The sequence below is a fragment of the Xenopus laevis genome, chromosome 5L (genome assembly GCF_017654675.1).
Source record: "Xenopus laevis strain J_2021 chromosome 5L, Xenopus_laevis_v10.1, whole genome shotgun sequence".
NCBI lineage: Eukaryota > Metazoa > Chordata > Amphibia > Anura > Pipidae > Xenopus > Xenopus laevis.
The window spans coordinates 99,744,867-99,766,900 of NC_054379.1; the positions used below are offsets into that span (position 1 = coordinate 99,744,867).

Below are 22,034 nucleotides of genomic sequence, written 5' to 3' on the forward strand. Positions count from 1 at the left end.
AGTGTTGATAAGTGCAAGGTTATGCACTTTGGCAAAAATAATATAAATGCAAGTTATACACTAAATGGCAGTGTGTTGGGAGTTTCCTTAAATGAGAAGGATCTTGGGGTCTTTGTAGATAACAAGTTGTCTAATTCTGGGCAGTGTCATTCTGTGGCTACTAAAGCAAATAAAGTTCTTGTATAAAAAAGGGCATTAACTCAAGGGATGAAACATAATTGTGTCTCTTTATAGGTCCCTGGTGAGGTCTCATCTGGAGTATGGGGGCAGTTTTGGACTCCAGTCCTTAAGAGGGATATAAATGAGCTGGAGAGAGTGCAGAGACTAAGTGCAACTAAACTGGTTAGAGGGAGGGAAGAGTTAAATTATGAGGGGAGACTGACAAGGTTGGGGTTGTTTTCTCTGGGGGAAAAAAGGCACTTGTGAGGGGACATGATTAGACTTTACAAGTACATTAGAGGACATTATAGACAAATAGCAGGGGACCTTTTTACCCATAAAGAGAATCACCGTACCAGAGGCCTCCCCTTCAGACTAGAGGAAAAGAAGTTTCATTTAAAGGAACAGAGTAGGGGGTTCATCACAGTGAGGACAGTGAGGTTGGGGAATGCACTGCCGGGTGATGATTCAGTTAATGACTATAAGAGGGACTTGGATGATTTCTTGGACAGACATAATACAAAGGCTATTGTGATACTAAACTCTATAGTTAGTATAGATATGGGTATATATCATTTATGTGACAGTAGGGTGGGGTGTGTGTATGGGGCTGGGTTTTCATTTGGAGGGGTTGAACTTGATGGACTTTGTCTTTTTTCAACCCAATTTAACAATGTAACTATGTAAATGCCAGCCCGTGTCTCCTGCCCTCTGGTTTCCTCTTGGGAGCTACAAAATGTTGGGATATAGTTAAAAGGATATTTTTATTTTTTAATAACCTGCTTTTTAGCCCTATCCTATAATTACCTAATGTTAATGATACAGATTTTTTTTGCTGAATTAATGACAATAATGTGATTTTTGGGTAAAGCCGCACCATACATATGTATCTATTGAGGAAATGCAAGGTACGATACATAATTGCTTATGCCTCCCCCCTGCAAACCTCCAGTTAACTAGTTCAGGTGCTGAAGTAAATGGTGAATTAAAACACAACTTTTATTAATCTCATTTAAAAGATCACGCTACAAAGACTCATCTTTGGGGATCCTCCTCAATGAAGCTGGACCATGTCCATAAAAATACATATAACTTAAAAACACATAGGATGGATCAGTGGGGAAATAGTGCACTGATATCCAATCAGCCGCTATCACTATAAATATAGTCAAAAATGGGGTATATGTAAGTTATTCCCCTGCTCTCATCTGTATACATAAATATGTAATGAGACACCCAGTGTTAATTCTGGTAGTTAGTAATTCATTCTAATAAACCACAAAAAGATGGCACTCCCTACTAATCACAGGGCGATTGTATATTTAAGTAGCCAAAAAGAGTTTGCTCCAAAAACTGGTCAGAAGTCTAGCCAGCCCTCCCAGAACACCCTTCCATTTGTTACCCAGAGTGATTCTGCCTAGCTACGTAGGAAGCAGATGGGAGCTGGTCCCCCACTGTCCACCCACTGTCCACCTATGCCACACAAAGCGTTTCACCGATAAATCAGCTTCTTCAGGGGCATAAGTGCATAATCCGCACCATAACTGTTGTATTGACCTGGTTCTACATACAATAGGTGGAGACCTGTCTTGAACTTTTCAAGGTATTGTGGAAAATGAAGTCTTGGCTGAAGGATTGTTTCAAAAGTCATTGCATTTAAACATAATGTTCAAACCACTGAAAATCATTTATTCATTTATAGAGAACTTGCTTAGAATTACAGTTTCTTTCATTATGTACAACTTAGACCAAGTTCCCATTTAATGTCACTGGGCATTAATAGCAGAAATAGGTGCTTTGGCTCAAGGTGCAAGAAAACCTTGGAGCAAATATTTCTTTTGAAAAACACATGCATGTTTTAGTTGCCTCTATATTGTTCCTGTGGATCCGGTGATTGGGTGATGAGGTCAATGCCCAGATCTGCCTGTGTGTGCGCTGCTCTAGGATAAGGCAAATATCTTATTGGCTGCTCTACATTACTAGGCAAGGGCAGACTTTTCTCATGTTTTTACATAACCTTGTTGTTTATTATTAGAATTATTATTATTGGCTGTCAGAAGATGCTGGGGGGTGTGGTTTAGCAAGAGCCAGGCAGCTGCAGGATAGTCTTTGGCATGTGCCGAGAGAGAGTTCAGCTCATGTAATCTGAGATAGAGAAGAAACATCCATAATATGATATAAATACTTCATGTATATTAGCCATTTAACCTGGTTGATAACGTGGGTGTACACCAGAAAAACATGTCAATCCAAAGTCTATAGAACCCCAACCCAAATCTAGTTCCAAACTAACAAAATTATTTGCAAATGCCCCCAGTTTTAGGCAGCTTCTAAGGTACAGGCATTTAGAGAGGTGATGAGGTTGGGACCCTGGCAGTCCCTTAAAGGGGTTGTTCACCTTCCAAACACTTTTTTCAATTGAGTTGTTTTTAGATTGTTCCCTAGAAATAATGACTTTTTTCCAATTACTTTCCATAATTAATTTTTTACGTTTTTTCCAAAATCTAAGTTTAAAGTTGAATGTTTGTGTCTCTGGTGTTTGAGTCTGGCAGCTCAGTAATTCAGGTGCAGACTCTAAACTGTTACAATTTTGCAACATTTAGTTGATACATTTCTCAGCAGCATCTCTGGAATATTAGCAACAATTGTATCAATTCTAACAGCTGCCTGTATGGAAACCCAGAGATTCTGCTCAGCAGGGACAAAGATAAGAAATGTATCAACTAAATGTATCCATTTAGAACAGTTTACAGGATCGGCGACCCCCCCTCCCACAGCTGCTTCAGAAGGAGAGAAATGACACTTTACACTTCAATATTAGAAAAACCATGACACATAGAAAATAGAAAGTCATTGGAAAAAGTCGTTATTTCTGGTGATCTATCTGATAACAACTAGTTGTTTGAAGGTGAACAACCCCTTTAAAATAAAGGATCGTTGAACCAGAACCATGGACAGGCTAAAACTCAACTAAGAGCAGAGGAAAACCAAAAGTTACTTGGGACATATTTGGTGTGAGAGATCAAGAGATGTATGGGAAACCAAAGATTATGAGCAGAGTTCAGAAGACAGTCGGACAAGAAGAAGAAGATGACGACAGGATCCCATTAGAGTGAATAAGGACCTTGCAGTAATTGTTCTAGGGAGATTCAAGCTCTGCAGAATGTATTTGTTGCAAGGCGAGGAGATTCTAATGACGTTTTTTTTCTTTCCATAGACAAAGAGGATAACGAGAATGGACAATAAGGCCATGTACCTGCATTCCTTTGATGAGAAAGAAAATGGCTCAGCCTTTGAGGAACCCTATGATGGGAGGAATCTTTCCAAGATGAACCTGTGTGATGGCTGTAAGTATATTTAATATTCCTACTTAATGCCTAAAGATACATGCCTGCGGCAGAGTAACTAACATAAGCAACCAATCAGCTATTGATTTTATTAAATGTTTTCCCAGAGGTGCACACTGACCTGGTCAAAATTCTATGTTCTTCTAAATATTAGCAGGTATATACTGTACATTTTGGTGGTGGCAGGGGCACATGAGGAAGCTTAGATCACATATATTGGGGACAATAGTACAGGCCCAAGTTATAGAGTGATAAGGAGTGCAAAATTGTCTCCTTGCTCTGATGCCAGTTAGATGCAATTAGTAATTTGTAGAGTTGATGTCACTATGTTTAGGTGTACACTAAGGTATTGATGCAAACTGCTGTGGGAACCATGGATCTGCTATTTATGGCAGTAGCTGCAGGGTTTTCCTGTCAATAGAAGAACTTCAGTCCAATTTTAAACAGAAGGCGGGACAGATGCACCAGCTCAGGACACAACTATGCAAAAGGGCAAGGAACTTGTTTGGATACAAGTACCTTTTGCGCAATGACTGTGTCCATTTTTGCACAACTGCAATTGGGGCCAAAAATAATCAACAGAGAATTCACACCTAGTAGTAGCATTAGACGTTCCACTTAGTGGTATAATTACTCCTTCACTGTTAATAGTAACATTGTCCCTTGCCATTACACCTTCCCCATCTACTCCATGGACATTCCCTGCGGGACGAGTGCATCGAGCTACATCTTGTACTTGTCCATCTGTAATTGAACGCAGCACATCAACAAAAGGAAATTAAAACTTTCAAAGAAAATGTTAGGATATTGGCACAGAAGGAAAGCAGAGATACAACTGAAGGAATGAGCCCGACGCAGTCCAAACTGGTTATTTTGTGCAGATGTAAAGAGAGTAGAGTTGCACCGGGGGGCGACAGTCTGTTCTCTCCTATCAGACCACACACGGCGATAATCCCTGCGCTGTGCTCATGTTGTTCCGAAGGAAATTGTGGTTGCGGCCTCATATTTTACCCCAACACAAGAAACAATAAGATTTATTAAACAATATAAAACATACAGAGATTTGCTTGTTCTGCATAATTCTGGTGTTTCTATTTGCCAGCAGCCAATAGCTTCCAACTTCATCTTTTTTGGAGTTTACTGGGAAACTGAACTAAGAACTCAAGTAGGAAGTAACGTTTCATTGCTGGATTCCTTTTATTCTTTGGTCTGAAGCTCATTATCACATATACAGTATATGATGCTTTACTTTACTGCTACATGGAATACAAATATCTAGGCAAAAACAAGATGAAGATATTGTGTTTTCTTACCTTGATATACCCGATCCCCTAACTCGATATATAGTAATTAATGCCTAATTCATAACCAACGTGACCGTTGAACGAATGATTCCCAAGAATGGTGATGCCAAGGATTAATATGGGGGAGATTTTTTTTTTTATCCACCACTTATTATTTTCCAAAAACTTCAGGGCATAATTTAGTAAAAAAAAACAAAAAATTGCAATGAAAGATTGAAACATTTTTGTATTGTTTTTTTTACAAATTCAACTCAAAAATAGCTCGATTGCTGAAAATACATCTTCCCACTGCATTTTGTAGAAGCTGCCAAATGTTTAATTAGAATTCTCAAGATTTTTACTTTTGATAAATGTTGAAAATTCAAGTTGAAACACTTGAATCCAAAAATATTCGAATTTGGGGGGTAACGGCTGTGATTTTCTCAAACTTAAATTTTAATTTTAGTAAATAAATACATTTCTATGTGAGTCCGAGGCTTTAGAGCAGTGGTTTGTGGCCTTAGAATTTAGGCTAATTGATATTGAGGGTAAATGTTCATTTTTGATCTTGGTTATGACTGCAACTGTAGGTGACTGACTATTATAACAATGTTTTTATAAATCCATATCCTTTAAGAAGGACTTAACAGAATGGGGGACAACATAGTCAGAAGACCTCTGCTTTAGCAGGTTGTTACTTAAAATGTTTTAGATAAACTACTGACTTAAAACACCTTCATACTAGTATAACTATTTGATAGGATTGCAATAAGGGGAGTATGAATGGTGTAGACCCTTTACACAAATTTATCATACATGAGTCCTGACCCATCAGAACAAAATGGTACCCTACCAAGGTTCCATTGGCTGCTTTCTCTTCTGTAGTTAATGACATTACCTTTTAATGCTTTGTATTAAGATCTCCATATAAGACATCCAGTAATCGCACCCCACTGTAGCTGGATTAAGTAGTAAAAATAAACATTTGAAGCAGTTTACATTATTTCTCCCACAGGTTTTTCTAGACCTTAAGCAAACAGTGACTTGTAGAGATGTGAGATGTTTTGCAGCCAGTTTAGTGTTGCACAATAATTCTTCTGAAGTGCCTCTGCTCGCTCAATTAGATATTGGAGTTACCAAAAGTGTGAGGATCGCAGCGCATGCCAAAATATTCTCATGCGCGACAGAGACAGGCAAGAAAACATTCCCAGGGAAGAGTAAATGTTTCTGGAAGCAGCAGGCGTTGGCCGAGGTGCAGGCTGCATACAAAAGACTATGATGGTATGAGACATCGGATCAGGGCGAGTACCCACGTATGCCCTTGCGGAACAGAATGAACTTGTCTGCTGTAAACATAGAATCAGCCAAATTATCCTGAATTATGGATAGTGTTGCTCTGCATGTTAGCCATGACCTTTTCTCTCGAGCATGTGATAAAAATGGCTGAATGTTCCAAGACTGAGTTCACAGCAGAAGGGCAAGACATTTGTGGTGCACAGTTTATCAATGACCTTCATGGTTGATCTAGTCACCCTCTCAGGCCAGATAATTTTGGGTGCTGGTCTAGAAATCCCTGTAAGAATGCAGCAAAGCACCCCATAGTGAATCCGCCATGTCAAGTCATTTTGGGAGGTGGACATCAGGGACAGGGTTCTGCTGTGAGTGTCTCTGGGGACTGAGAAGGCCATGAATGGAGTGTGCTGAGACATGCTAGACAGGGGTGCATACTGACAGTGATTCAGCAAGGAAGGGCTTGAAGTAGGCTGAGAAACAAGTGTGTCCATGCCTTAAAGTCACTTTAGGAGGAAGCTATGAGGATGGGGTTGGACTAAGAGGCAAGGTGGGCTTGAGACAGGTAGTGAGCAATGGTGACAATCACTCTATGAGGTAAAACAGCCAGGGGACAGTGGTGGTGAGAGTGAGGCTAGAGGGAAATCGGTCTTGGCAGCTTGCTTTCTTCTAGGACATCGCTGATGGCATGCTAGTTGGTTAATTCTCATTGGTCACTTGCTAACTGAAAAGGTTGCTAAAAAGCAAATTGAAACTTAAGTTTCCAGGGGAATTTCGAGGGCAGTGATCTCCAACCAGTGGCTCGCGAGCAACACATTGCTCAAAAGCCCCTTTGATGTTGCTCCCAGTGGCCTCAAAGCAGATGATTATTTTTGGATCCTTGGCTTGGAGGCAACTTTTGGTTACATAAAAACAGGTGTACTACCAAACAGAGACACCTATATGCTGCCAGTCCACATAGTTGCTACCAAACTGCCAATTACAGCCCTTATTTGGTGCCCCCATGAACCTTTTCCATGCTTTGTGTTGCTCTCCAATTCTTTTTACGTTTCTATAAATGTTATAAAACTGTATGTGTGAAGCTGTTTGCGTATGTTGTGTTTCACATTACAAGACAAATGATAAATTATGGCCCTGACACAATGTAAAGAAATAACAAAGTGCATTTCATCATTCTGTATCGTGTCCAACATAACTAAGAACAGATATGGGGTATGTTACACTTTCCAGCACATAATTTGTTACATGTCCAATCCCCGGATTACTCATAGCAACAAACACACAGTCTGTATAGGAATTAAACACCCTCTGTGATTGATGTTGGTAGGTTCCTTTGATGACGTTTTATCACATGGCGTGACGTGTGCAATTGGATCAGTCAGTATCCAAGTGCCATAGAACATCCCTTGTGCTTGAACAAAGGTTGTCAAATGGTACAGGGAGGGGTTGAGAATTTGCTTTCTTAATGAGGTGCAAACTGAAGTGACTTTTCTAAATAAGCCCCACAGTAGGGGCAGCAGTCAGTAAACATGCTACAAGAGGTGGGAAACAGACTCATGTCTATTGAGTTCAATGATTTTCACTTTTCAGACACAACTCACAATTTTTTTCAGAGAATTCCAGTGTCATTGCCATACGCTTGTCAGGGGGGACTATCGGCTTCCGGCAGGAGTAGTCTGGACCAAGGAGGAAGCTTTAGGGGTTAAAGTCCAAGTTCACGGTACAAATAGGATCAGTCGTAACCGTGGTCAATATCCAGGCAGAAGTCCAATAGGCAGGCAGATTAGTAGCAAGGTCGAGGTATAGGCAGGGTCAAAACTCCAGGAATCAATATAACAAGTATTATTAAGCATCCAGGAATGTTCCAAACAAAACCTATAATCGGGCATTGAACTGGGCGTCCTTTCATTTTGAATTTTCATGCCACTGCGTGACATCAGGATGCCGTCCGGTGCTGCTGCTACCCACGTGGTGGCTATGGGCGCCGCCATCTTGGACGCCGCACAAAGAGGACGGACGTGCTAATGGGCGGCCCTGACATCGCTAGATTGCATCCTACCCAGTTACGCTCTGTGAAACTATACATGTTAGCTATAGGCTATTGGTTATATTCAGAAATGCTACTTGCACTTACAAGGACTTTTGAAGAGCACCAATGCATCAGATCAGCATTCTTTGATGAACTATGTGCAAATAGACTTGACATGTTATGGGAACCCTGGAACTACAGCCACCTAGGCAGAGAGCCTGTAGTATTAATGAGTGCACTGGCGTATGCATCATCATAGTAGACTGGATTGTGCACAAATGCTAGGAGCATGTTTAAGTGTACGTACTGAGCCTTAGCAATAACTTCTCAAAGTAAAAAGGCAGCGACATGCAGGTAACTTTAAATAGAAATCCATCTGTTTTATTCACAACAGAGATTTCAAGAGATAAGTAACTTAGTGTGTAACAAAAGTAACAGTAACTTACATAGTTTGTTTATTAACCAGAACAGCCTGGACCACTGGAGGACTGGCTGCACAGGTCTTGCTCTTTACAGCAAAAGAGTCTTGGTTTTCTTCAGAGGCTTTCTACACAACATCTCACTTAGCATCTACCACCCAGACTCCTGCTTCCCCTGGGCAGAAAGCTCTCCTCCGTCAGGTGGTAAGTCATCAGTCAGCCTTATTATTCCCATATGTCGGCTCTCATTGAGCATCCTGGGAGATATGTAGCTTCCCGCTAGGGTTTTCCCAGACACTGTGCCACAGTTCGTTTAATGAATAGCATCAATGCGTCTCATTTGTGGTTGTATTCATAAATGAGCTCTGAATGACAGTCATCATTACCGTCATTTTGAAATGACATGAAGGAAGCTGCCAATCTCTGCATTTTCTACCTATATTTCAGGGGCAAACAAATTTTCATCAACATTTATTTACACAATGAGGCAGTTAGGATAATAAAATTGGCCAAGTATATAACTTCCTTTGTTCCTAGAATGTAGACAACCCATTCCAACACAAAATGTACTCTAATTGGCCTAATCCCACTGCTGGTGCAAACACCCTATCATACTAGGCAGCTTGTGTGTGATTCACAAGATTTACCTATTGCTGTGGCTATATTGACACCCTCCAAAGTCTTCCATACACAGGGACAACCCATTGCCATGGGCTGCAGAACCAAATTGTAAGCTAATGAGAAAACATTATGCCAATTAGGCATGTTTTTTATATTTAAGGAATGATTTCAGAGTCAGCAGAGCTTAAGGCGCAACAAACAATACAATAAGCAGCATGTTAGGTTATATCTGACTTTTAATAGTTCAATGCTGTTGCTTTTCTGGAGATACAATAGGAGAAGCCTCCTGCTTCCAGCAGTTTCAACATATCTCTCTTGTAATAATGAGACAAATGCTCACTATTGGGCAGAAAGGCACATAGCCTTATTTAACTTGGGCAAAGAAAGAGTGTAGGCTTGTTTTCAGTATGGAAAATGGGATATGGTACATGTTGTATGGAGAAATATAATGGCTTTGATATACCACACAATCCTACATAAATGTAGCCCTATAATATTGGTGGAATGGCCACTCAACCCCAGATTTCAAACTAGACCTAATAAATGGAATCCTGTTGTACAGTATTTTGCACAAATATATAGATATTCAATACTTTGACAGATTGCCTATTTATAGCAGTTCAAAGACTTTCTGATGAAGTTAAAGTTATGTGTAAGAGTAGACCTTATAGCTTTCATGGAAATGTCTTCAGAGATATTATATCAAAGGCAGCCGATTATCAACGGACAATAAAAGATCAGTGATGACTCTTATTTAACCAAACAGAGACTTTTTACCCTCTCAGAGGAGCAAGGGTTCAGCAGGTTTGAGCTGGGAAAGTCATTTCATGGATTTGTTGGCAAGAGAGAATGTAAAAGCTGTATATGAATATATATAATATAGTGAGAAAACACAATTGCAGTTCATGGTTGTAATGTAGTCTGGCAATGCAACTAAAGTTTTATAAACAAGTGAATTTATAAAACTTTGATTTTGTCAAATATCAGCTGTATTTCCAGCTTTGATGCATTCTGTTCAATTACTAAGGTAATTTAATTGGGAATTCTCTGTAATATGTGTGATATCCCGCTCTATAGGTTGTATTTTGATTTGTTAGAACTTGATTTTTGGCTTTATACAGACTTGTAATTGCTAATATGGTGCTTTTACTGAAATGTCCCAGTATAGGGTCCCTTTTAAATTTAGGGGCCAAAGGTAATTGCACTTTATGGTCTACTCTAGTACTCTCCCCCAGTGACTCATTCTGTATCTGCCTTGCCCATAAAATGCTCTCAGGTGTTGTGATATTGCTCAGAAGAATCACATATCCTAATAATCAGTCTAAGAAACACCAGTAAGAAACACGAAAATGTGTTCTAGTAATTTCATCGAAAATCACTCCTGAAACAAACAGACTTTGGCCTTTATTTTGGTTGAGCCTTCACTAGTGTAGACATTAATGCCATGTTCCTCTGCAGTCAGCCAAATCCATTGGAAGAATTTATGGTTCATTTGTTTAAGAAAACATTGCCAGCAATCGTTTAATGTCCTTGGCACGGGGAAACCGGGAACAAATCTGCAAATCCTATATAAACTTTATAGGCGAGGGAGAAATGAACCTCTGTGTGAATAAAATGCATAATATTTACAGGCAAGGATAGACTAAAACGTATATAATTTAGTACATTTAGAGCTTAGAAATCTTCTCTAAATATAATAAAGGAAAGGCACAGTTTCTGTTCCTCTGCCAGTCGTACAGTAAATTGTTCTCAGAGATCAGATGCGACCAACAAGGCACCATCTCTTGATTAATCAATGTCACCATACCTGTTGTCAACACACCAATGTCAATATGATAAGTGATCAGACAAGACCACTTCAACATTATTTGTAAAGCTCATAGTCATTGACTTGGGAGCTAATGATTGAATCTGCCAATGAACAACACACTAGCTTTATCCATTGACAAAGAAGCTGGTTTATTTGAAGCAAATCATTTACATCACGTCATCTCCAGACGCATCCATTTTGGTGTGTGATGGACAATACCATGGCATTGAGTAGGATGTTTTGTCTTACCCTTATGTGGTCCTTTTTGAGAGTTGTTTCATTCTGTAACAGGGAAGTGAATAAATGAGATTAACTAAGTGGGTCTTCCAAGGACAAATTAGATGGTAGGACTGAGGGAGTTGGCAGATCTTTCTGAAGGTGCCTTCAAAGAGAAGAGGTTTAGAAGCCATGAGAGCATTGGGTCAAGAACCCTGTAGTTAGTGGAGAGAAGAAAAGTAGTGAATATATGTGTTCCTCGTTATTTTTTATACATCTCTAGACACGTTACTTGCATCCATACCATGGATATCACATAGGTGGTATTAAATGTTACACTTCACTTCAGTTGTGCATGATTTTTTGGGCATGAAAACAGCACAAGGGGCACATTGTGTAATATATATTCTCTTCTTAACAACTGGTCAATGGCAGGTAGAAGGACCCTTGCACCTCATCTCTGCCTCTTATCACAGTAACAGGTGCACTGGGTGCATTAAAAGCAAGACAACCTGGGTGCAGGCATATGGTGTTTTTGTGTATGCAAGTTTGTGGTTTTGAGCCCAGCATTGTCCACGTTGATTGTCACTGAGGTCTGGAAACTCCACGTTCCTCATACATAGAGTGTTGTCTTGTTGAGATTGTTTTTATTCTGTTCTCCCTGTGATTGGCTCCAAATCAACCAAACGTAATATTTATAAATAGATGTATATGACCCATGTTCCCTTTGTACTGCAGAAATAACAAGGTTTCATCCACAGATTTGTTGTTACTTGGCTCCCTTTGTATTTGAGAAATGGTTAAGGAATGTTAGTGTCCTGCCCCTGGATGTGCAATAAACATTATTTGTATCCACACACAGTGTCCCTAAATAAACTCTGTTTTAATGGGGGGAGGTTGCTCAGGTAACCCTGATGTGCCAGAACAGCTGAAATCATTTCTTCATAAACACTGATAGCTGCAATTTCTTCTCCCTCCACATAAGCAATTATATCAGATCCTTGGAGAGAAGAACATTGGCTTAAATTACCCCACCCCACCCACTCTGTATGGAGCTGCAGCTGCACAAAAACCCCACACAACAAACTACTTGCAGGAATCCTGCACATTCTGCTCCCTCTGTATCCAAGCAGGGCCCGAAATGGCTTCAAAAACCAAAAAAGATTTTGTAATGGACCAACCTGTCCAAAATAGCGGATAGAGATGTAAAAGGATGGACAACTGTAATGAGCCCCTGGAACTATAGCAGGGTGACACCCCAATGTTTCTATATATCTGTAACCTTGTTATGAGCTAAGGGGCCCAGTCTGAAGGTCAGTTAGGGGGAGATTTGGGGTGATTGTTTATTTGTACCATGGGTACCCCTGGAACTATAGCAGGGTGACTGTTACCCCAATATTTCTATATATCTGTAACCTTGTTATGAGCTAAGGGGGCCCAGTCTGAAGGCCAGTTAGGGGGAGATTTGGGGTGAGTGTTTATTTGTACCATGGGTACCCCTGGAACTATAGCAGGGTGACTGGTACTTCATGTATATACAGTACACTAAATATACAGATTACATTCAAAAATACAACCAATACAAGAGGTAAAGAGGGCCCTGCTCTCAACAGAGCTTACAATCTGAAAGGAGAGGGGGTATGAGACACAAGTTGTGGGGTTAAACAAGGTTTAACAGCGGTGGTAACATATACATTCATGCACTGTATGTAAGATTCTTCATCTGGATCATTGAGCAACTCTGTATGAGGCATGAACTTATCTCTAATCGCTAAATCATTCAAACAAACACTACAAATCTGGATAAAATTGGAAAAGGGCTGGATGTAATTTGTCATATTTTATATCAAGTTATATTTGCTTTGTATTAACATTGACTAAATAGAATAATCTGAAATATGGATTTAACTGGCAGAAACTGTAGCAGACGTCAGCTGTCTTCCAGCCAAGACTCAAATTCCCACAATACCTTGCACGCTCCTCTACAGTTCTGCCTTTTTTTTTTTTTTGTAGTGTTTCAATAGTTAGAATCAGCCATGCAGGGTATAACAAGGGACAGTCACTGCTGTCAGTAACAATTACATTTACAGATTTAATGAGCAAAAAAGTTATAGTGCAAAGTTGCACAGAATACATTTTCTTTCAAGAGGATAGATTTTATTTTTGGGTTTCCATCCCCTTTAATTTCTGTATATGTTCATGTAATCATGTAGAGCAGGGAGAGCAACAAAAGTGTTAAATAAGTTCCTTGGGTGCCATTTATGGGCTATAATTGACTATTGGTGGCCCCTATGTGGACTGGCAGCTACAAGAGGTTCTGTTTGGCAGTACATCTGGGTTTTTTCAGCCAAAACTTGCCTCCAAGCCTGGAATTCAAAAATAAACACCTGCTTTGAGGCCACTCAGAGCAACATCCAAGGGGTTGGTGAGTGACATGTTGCTCAGGAACCACTGGTTGGGGACCACTGATGTAGAGTATGGTGTAGTAGGGTGTATATAGGGGGTTATTTATTAAAGTCCAATTTTTACTATAAAATCCACATTTTTAGTGGAAAAAACAACAACAATTTTTTGAGATTTATTATACCCGGAGGATGGAAAAAGTCTGAATCTGAAAACCTGCCATTTCAGACCTTCCGAGGTTTTATATAAGTCAATGGGATAGGTCATCATTCTATTTCTATGGTCTGCGCTAGAATTAGCCTGAAAATCTGACTATTTGAAGCTTTTCGGGCAAAAATCAAAAAAATTCAGACTTTTTGGCTAAAAGGCAGAAAAAAATTGTACGATTCAGATTTTTGCTCGATTTTATTGAGTTTTTCGCTGATCCGATTAAATCGTGAGTTTTTAATAAAAAATAAGGTCATATCATTTGGTTGGACTTTTTTTTTTTAAAAAAAAAAATTAATCAGAATATTCGGATTTTGATAAAATAAACACCATAGAATGGTTCTGCTTTTGTGTTTCCCGCCATGTGCAACAGAATGACAGGGATGTTTTATACACAGTACCGTGGAACAGAGGAAGACTCTCTACTAATGGTTTAAACATAGTGTAACCTCAGTTTATATCAATGAACACAAATCCCACATCCTTTATATCCAACAGCATCACATTCTATTGCAAACACTGATCTTGTAAGGGGAGATATTAGTCATGTGCAACAAACCATGGAGAATTGTGGTTATCGGCAGCATGCAACGTTCTCTGGGCCAAGCAGAATTGGCAAAATAGAGACAGCACCTGCATTCACTGTATTTGGGATACTCGTGGGCTATAGCTAATGCATTTTCAAAACTTTATATTCATGCATTGTTAAAGAAATACCTTCATCATTGATTACCCAACTTTTTGAATGCCATTGTGACCAACACTTTAGCAAGTACAAGATCCCATTCAGAGGTTTGCTCCAGCCATATCTACTGGTATAAACTTGCTGAACCAGTCTCTCACAGATATTTTGAGTTTGTTTTTCAGTTAGGAGTGTCAACCTTTATGGACAGGGACCCCTTTATCTCAATAACTGGTTTGTTGGCCTTTTTAGCCATAGTTGCAAAAATATCAAGGACAACAAATAAGTGTTTGCCCCATATCTCACCCTAATTAACTTTCAACCTGGTCTTTTAGGTATCTATGAGAGCAAATAAGAATTCTCCACACAAATAACATTCAACCTAGCCACCTCCTGTCACTGTCCAAGGCTCTTCCAGAAGGGCCAGTCCCACAGTATTGGAACCAATAAATAGATTTTAATCTAATTGGCCTTGAGACTGGGTCTCTCCAGGGAGGTTTGTCTCAAAATGTAGTACCTATGGTCCAAGTGACCTGATGACTTTACTGTTGTAGGGTTCAATAGCTGGTCAGGGTCATTGTTGAAGTCTCAACAGTTGAAGACAGTTGTTACTGATTCCCTGCACAGAAGTGTGAGCATTACTCCATGGATATTATTGACTGGAGTCTGGGCAGATAGACCTTGCAAAATTTCTGAATTACTGAAAATAAGGAGTATTGATTAAAAGAATGAGTATCTCTTTAATATGTCAGCTTGTGTAAGGAACAGGGATGGGCGTCAAAAAAATTTTGTCGCGCGCCAAAATTTTTTTTGACGTGCATCTTTTTATTTTGACGCACAACACCATACAAGTCTATGGGCGTAATTTTTTCGGCGAAACAAGGCAAAAAAATTCGCCCATCCCTAGTAAGGAACAAAAATATCCCCGTGCTATGATTTTTTTTGCCTGCTGGGAGAAAGCTGTAGATTGTTACATGTTATTTGAGTTTGCTGGTTGACAAGGCAATTGTTACCGCCAATGCATTACTATAGCAATATACACATAAACAGCTTATCTCTGGGGTGGGGGGAAACTCCTATTTTAAGCTGCCCCACTGGTCATGCCTTCCTAGAGCCTGTCCATGGTGACCACAAGAGAAGCCAAATTTCCAGCTGTACAAATGTTTCTGTTCCGATGAAGAAAGACGTTCGCAATGTATCATTAGTTGTCATATCTTTGGATCCGAAAGAGGCTTCAGTGGTAAAGATGAATGGAGTGTTTCATGCATGGCCGACGTGAGGAAATAGTGGAACGTGTGTGGAGTTTTATTACGGGTTTCACACCAGCTGTGCGCTCTCTGCACTTTGCAAAGTGGTCAACTAGAGACCTTGAGAGAAGAATGTGACTTTGAAATACAGTGCACGTCTTCCAAGGAGGGGGATCCTGGCAAAGGGACAATCCTGCTTCTACAGCCCATCCTGGTTCAGGTTACATGTTACTTTATAGGATACTGACTATTCAGGCTGTTGGCCCTTCCAAATGTCCTGGTCTGGAATGTGTTTATGAGACAATTGCACGCCTTGTAAGCAATGAGACTGATTTTGTTTTTCTGTTCATATTGATTCAATGTACACTTAAAGAGATACCGCACTGATCTTCTCTATTTCCCCTTTCTATTTGTCGAGGGGAAATGCAAAAATGGAATTTGTCATTATTCCCATCTTGTCCCTTCTTTAATTCCCGGGGGTTCTAAGCTCATACACAAGATCTATTTTATGTATCGAGGCTTCCAAATGAGTGGATATTTGCCTGTATTGGCCACCCAAGTGGATGGACAAATCACGGTAATTTGACTGTACAGTTCCTGGACACATGATCACTTTACATTGTAGGCCTGTGTAGACTTGTTAGGAGAGGGCCACAATTATGGCCCAGTTACAGTTCCTGCTTAACCAGAGGCAATTTTTCCATAAGACTTGAGAGCCAAAGTATGCTGTTCAACTGTACAGCCTACTGTATTAGGCACAAGTAATCCGGAACAGCCTTCAGGGTTTGCTCATAGACACCATAAAACTGTACCATATGGGTGGTTTCTGAAGCACCTCACAAGTATTGTTCATCATTCCGTGCACGGTGGAATTTACAGTCTAAGGTCTATTCACAGAATGGTCATTGAAAGATCAGGAACCACTTAGACTGTCTGCATGGTTTTGGAAGAAACCAATGGAAAGATGGATAGAACATACAAGCTCCTTGCATAGAGTTCCCAGATCTAGACTGAACTCAGGGCCCCCAGAGCTGCACGTTTTCATGGGTAAGAATAACAAACTTGCCTTCAGTCATTTCTTTCCATCTTCATGGAAACTTCTCAAAAAGTCATATTTAGGGGAATCAAGTCGTGTTCTCAACGAAAATGTGAGTTTTCAAGTTTATTTTTTTGGAAATAGCTAGAATCCAAATACACCATCTAAAATCTTTTGAGGTCATGTAGAAGTCAATGGCAGAGGTCCCTTGAACCTTTTGAAGATGTTAATAGCCTTCATGATGCTCAAGCTTTTTCGGAGGGTTTTGCCCAAAAACTCAATCAATTTGAGTGATTCAAGTTTTTTCCTGCTGAGAACTCGATTCATTTGAGTTTTCACTTTTGGGTTTTCTGGATTAGTGTGAGTATCACTGAATTCAAGTTTTTTCTTAAGTTAGAAACCATTTGAGTTGTGTGTTCATTTATGCGGATTGGAGGTAAATAAACCCTCTAAATGTGCACTATGTCTAAGTAATATAGGAGTCAGGTAGAAAATACTTGGACAAGTCAAGTAGCTCATATCAACCAATCTGATCATTATTTAACTGCAGTATTCATGGACAGGGTCAGACTGGTCTCCCAGTGTACCAGGGATGGGCCCAGGAGGATTCTGGAATACTGGAAGAGCAGTCTGACCCTGTCCTTAACTCTTCTCTGACCCACTGTAGGACATTTCCATTCAACTCTCTAATTTCCACAATAGATTCATGTCAATGCAATTTTTTAGATTTTAAATCTAGTGGGGCTTAGAGGGTGTACTGGATGTTCGGATCTCTGTTGTTGCCCTGGGGGCAAGGTATATGAAAAGAGTGAAAGCAATACATTTATAAGCTACACCTGATATTTCTTTCATCTCAGCCTAGAGGAGTAATGTGGTTTCTTCTGTTCTGTTACCCATATATATATATCAAAACAGGGGGGTTGTGGGAGCACTCTAAAGGCTTTAAAGTATATATATATATATAAGTATAATAAATGCTATTGCATATGTACCCAAATAGGGGTTATTTTGTTACAAAGTTATGATCATAAAATTGATAAGCCACCATACCACGTCAAGGTAAACCCCGAATGGCGGTCCCTAACTTATTTTATTTTATATGTGCATTCTAGCATTACCTGTAATCAATGTCCATTGAACGCTGTTTTTTCACTGAGGGCTAAATCCTCCCCAGCCAGCAATCAGGCTTTTAAAGGAGAGATATTCCCAAAACAAATGCCCAATTTTAAAAGCATAGGATCACCACTAGTTTAAAGGGGGGGTATGGGGTGCTACAACCACTGAAGCTATGCCACAGCTTCCGGCTAAATATACAATATCAAAACAGGGGGGGTTGTGGGAGCACTCTAAAGGCTTTAAAGTATATATATATGAGTATAATAAATGCTATTGCATATGTACCCAAATAGGGGTTATTTTGTTACAAAGTTATGATCATAAAATTGATAAGCCACCTTGATGTGGTATGGTGGCTTATCAATTTTATGATCATAACTTTGTAACAAAATAACCCCTATTTGGGTACATATGCAATAGCATTTATTATACTTATATATATATTATATATATACTTTAAAGCCTTTAGAGTGCTCCCACAACCCCCCTGTTTTCATATTATATATATATATATATATATATATATATATATATATATATATATATATATATACCGTATATACTCGAGTATAAGCCGATCCGAGTATAAGCCGAGGTACCTAATTTTACCTACGAAAACTGGGAAAACTTATTGACTCTAGTATAAGCCTAGACACATCTACAGCCCTGTCTCCCAGCAGCGCACCTTCCGCCAGAGAGACTCCCCCAGCGATCAACCGGACTTCTTTGCAAAGTTGATGGTGACAGAGAATTGTGCAGAGGGTGCTGTGTGATATTGCCATCACTGTTAATCTTTCGTATAACCAACAGAGGGTGCTGTGTGATATTGCCATTACTGTTAATCCTTTATACAACCAACAGAGGGCGCTGTGTGATATTGCAGTCACTGTTATTCTTTCATATAACCAACAGAGGGCACTGTGTGATATTGCAGTCGCTGTTATTCTTTGATACAACCAACAGATGGCGCTGTGTGATATTGCAGTCACTGTTATTCTTTGATACAACCAACAGATGGCGCTGTGTGATATTGCAGTTACTGTTATTCTTTGATATAACCAACAGATGGCGCTGTGTGATATTGCAGTCACTGTTATTCTTTGATACAACCAACAGAGGGTGCTGTGTGATATTGCAGTCACTGTTATTCTTTGATATAACCAACAGAGGGCGCACTGTTATTCTTTCATAAAACCAACAGAGGGCATTGTGGGATATTGCAGTCTCTCCCCAAGTGAACTGTTGGTATAGGAATGATTAAAAGTGACTGCAATCTCAGCTACTGCCCGCTGACCCGAGTATAAGCCGAGGTAGACTTTTTCAGCACATTTTGGATGCTGAAAAACTCGGCTTATACTCGAGTATATACTATATATATATATATATATACTGACTGTCACCCATCTGATTTTAATGTTTCCCATAATACCATTAGGCCTGTGATTGATGATTTCTTGCACCAGATTGGTCTGCAATTATCACTTGATAAACCCTAGGCCTACAGATATCCTAAAATATTCTTCTGTTATCTGCCATGACAAGCCATCTGGCACTTATGAAGCGACATTAATTATTGAGCCCCCCACATGAACTTAAATGCCATGTTTTCCACCATTCAAATCATTTTGCGCTAAAATCAATCATCAATGTGAATAATGGTTTAAGTACAAAAAAAGTCATTGTAAAGCGTGGGCTTCTAAAAGCTTGTGAGGTCACGTAGAAGTCAATGGGAACTGTCCTAGCCAAAATTTAAACTATTATTTCATTTACATTTGGAGTTTTTTTTAAAAGTTTTTAAACTCAGTAAAATTATGAGTAAACCACTAATTCATATTTTTTCCCACAATTTTATTCTAGTTTTTTTTATATTCAGATTTTTTAATAAATAAGGTTACATTCATTCATTCTTTTTAAATATTCTTTTTAAATTCTTTATGAATTTGAGTTTATTTGAAACTTGATAAATAAGCCTTCCCGACTCAAACCATCATTGTGAGGTTTTGGTGCCACAACCAACCTTCTTTTTATTGTCATAGAATAAGATACCTAAGAATACAAATATACAATAAAATATGTTGAGTTTGATTCAACAATATGTTTAGTATTTAAGAGTTTGTATCTCAAGTCAAGGGAAACTTTTCATTAATTAGAAAAAATTCAAATTCAAATAAATTCTTGGGCAAATGGGCCAAAATAACTTTTTTATCAGCACATTAAATCTTCTGTCATAGTATAATATATACCCTACTGTAAATGATAAGGATATTAGAAGTCACTGAGGGGTTGTTCTGTGACCATATAAAGGCACAAGGCTGCAGGCTGAGTTATACAGGGAACTCTGAGTATCACTCATGTATTATAAGGGATAATGTACCCCCTACTGTAAATGATAAGGATATTAGAAGTCACTGAGGGGTTGTTCTGTGACCATATAAAGGCACAAGGCTGCAGGCTGAGTTATATAGGGAACTCTGAATATCACTCATGTATTATAAGGGATAATGTAACCCCTACTGTAAATGATAAGGATATTAGAAGTCACTGAGGGGATAATGTACCCCCTACTATAAATTATATGTGACCATATAAAGGCAAAATAAATTTTTTAAATACATTTAAAAAATCAAAACTACTGGACAGTGGTTTTACTTCTCAGAAATAAAGAGAAACATATTCAGGACAGCAATTGATCCTATGTAGCATGGGCACATTAGTCTCCTGCCAGTGAATATGTAAGACTTTCAGTAATCTCCTCACAGGTCTTCTGTATAAAGCAGCTCAAGTGATTATCTGTTTGTAAAAGGAGATGAGCATTTTGGCAGTTGTATATTGTGAAATCTCAATCAATCTCATGCCCCTCCCCTCCCCCCCCCCACATAAACACATTCACTTTCTTTTCAAGTGTGAATAATCAGGGGGGTTTCGTAAATAAAGTTTTGGGGACCAGATGGACAATGTGTCTGAACATTTTCAGCACTCACCTTGCGCCTGTTGTTGAGCCCCCAGTGTAATGTCATTCCTACTGCAGGAGATTTGGGTGCTATTTATAAACCAGTTTTGAAATTTTTTGGCAAAAAAGAGTTGCAGATTTATAATTTGTTGGCCGCTGTTCTGCTAGAGAGGAAGGAGAGTGAAAAGGTTTTCCTAGCGCTGCTGAAATGATAATGAAATAGTAGAATGTTAGGGAAATCCCTGTGCTCTTTCACTCAGTTGAGGGTTTGGTACATTTCACTCATGTTTTTACCCACGTTTCCTAGAACACATTCCTCTGCCTTCCAGCGCTAGAGAGGAGAATAAATTATATCATCTGAATTTTCTTCAAAAGAAATCACATAATGGGCCAGATTCAATTCAAGGAAAAAAAAAAGGATTGTTACGTGATAAGTCATGGACTAGATTCAATTCGACGAGAAAATACTTTTCTCCAAATTCAGTTCCATTTCTTTCCCATAGACTTCAATAAAGTTTTAACATGGTAAAAAGGGCCAGATTTAATTCAGTGAAAAAAAGTTATCTCATGCTTTATCACGTGAAAAGTCACGGACGAGATTCAATTCGGGAGAAAATAATTTTCCCCAATATCATCTAAATTTTTTTCAAAAGAAATCACATAATGGGCCAGATTCAATTCCGTGAAAATAAAGGATTGTTACATGATAAGTCATGGATGAGGTTCAGTTTGGCGAGAAAATACTTTTCTCCAAATTCAGTTCCATTTTTTTTCCAGAGACTTCAATACAGTTTTAAAAAAAAGGTTAAAACGGCCAGATTCAATTCAGTGAGAAAAAGTTATCTCATGGTTTATCACATGAAAAGTCACGGACGTGATTCAATTCGGCGAGAAAATACTTTTCTCCAAATTCAGTTCCATTTTTTCCCCATAGACTTCAATACAGTTTTAAAAAAAGGTTAAAAGGGCCAGATTCAATTCAGTGAGAAAAAGTTATCTCATGGTTTATCACGTGAAAAGTCACGGACGAGATTCAATTCGGCGAGAAAATACTTTTCTCCAAATTCAGTTCCATTTTTTTCCCATAGACTTCAGTACAGTTTTAAAAAAAGGTAAAAAGGGCAGATTCAATTCAGTGGGAAAAAGTTATCTCATGGTTTATCACATGAAAAGTCACGGACGAGATACAATTCGGCAAGAAAATACTTTTCTCCAAATT

At 39.0% G+C, this 22,034-nt stretch overlaps 2 protein-coding genes across 10 annotated transcripts in view; one reads left to right on the plus strand and one right to left on the minus strand.

The window, feature by feature from the left end:
* LOC121393757 (BAG family molecular chaperone regulator 2-like) overlaps nucleotides 1–22,034 on the minus strand; it is a 96,634-nt gene that overhangs the window by 41,959 nt on the left and 32,641 nt on the right. Inside the window, exon 3 of one of the 3 annotated variants that reach the window (XM_041563164.1) lies at nucleotides 11,159–11,240. The exons of 1 other annotated variant lie outside the window; for it this stretch is intronic. In XM_041563164.1, coding sequence (XP_041419098.1) covers nucleotides 11,236–11,240 — 5 coding nt within the window. In that variant the 3' untranslated portion in view covers nucleotides 11,159–11,235. Of the gene's footprint in view, nucleotides 1–11,158; nucleotides 11,241–11,306; nucleotides 11,390–22,034 lie in introns of those variants that run through there. One more of the 3 variants, XM_041563162.1, reaches the window with a different exon arrangement.
* LOC121393758 (scavenger receptor class A member 5-like) overlaps nucleotides 1–22,034 on the plus strand; it is a 71,611-nt gene that overhangs the window by 33,001 nt on the left and 16,576 nt on the right. For 4 of the 7 annotated variants that reach the window (XR_005961321.1, XR_005961322.1, XM_041563165.1 and 1 more), the window contains exon 2: nucleotides 3,377–3,506. Coding sequence is in view for 3 of the 7 variants with exons in the window: in XM_041563165.1 (XP_041419099.1) it covers nucleotides 3,377–3,506 (130 nt within the window). In the remaining 4 variants the exon portion in view is untranslated. The other 3 variants (XR_005961323.1, XR_005961320.1, XM_041563166.1) reach the window with 3 other exon arrangements.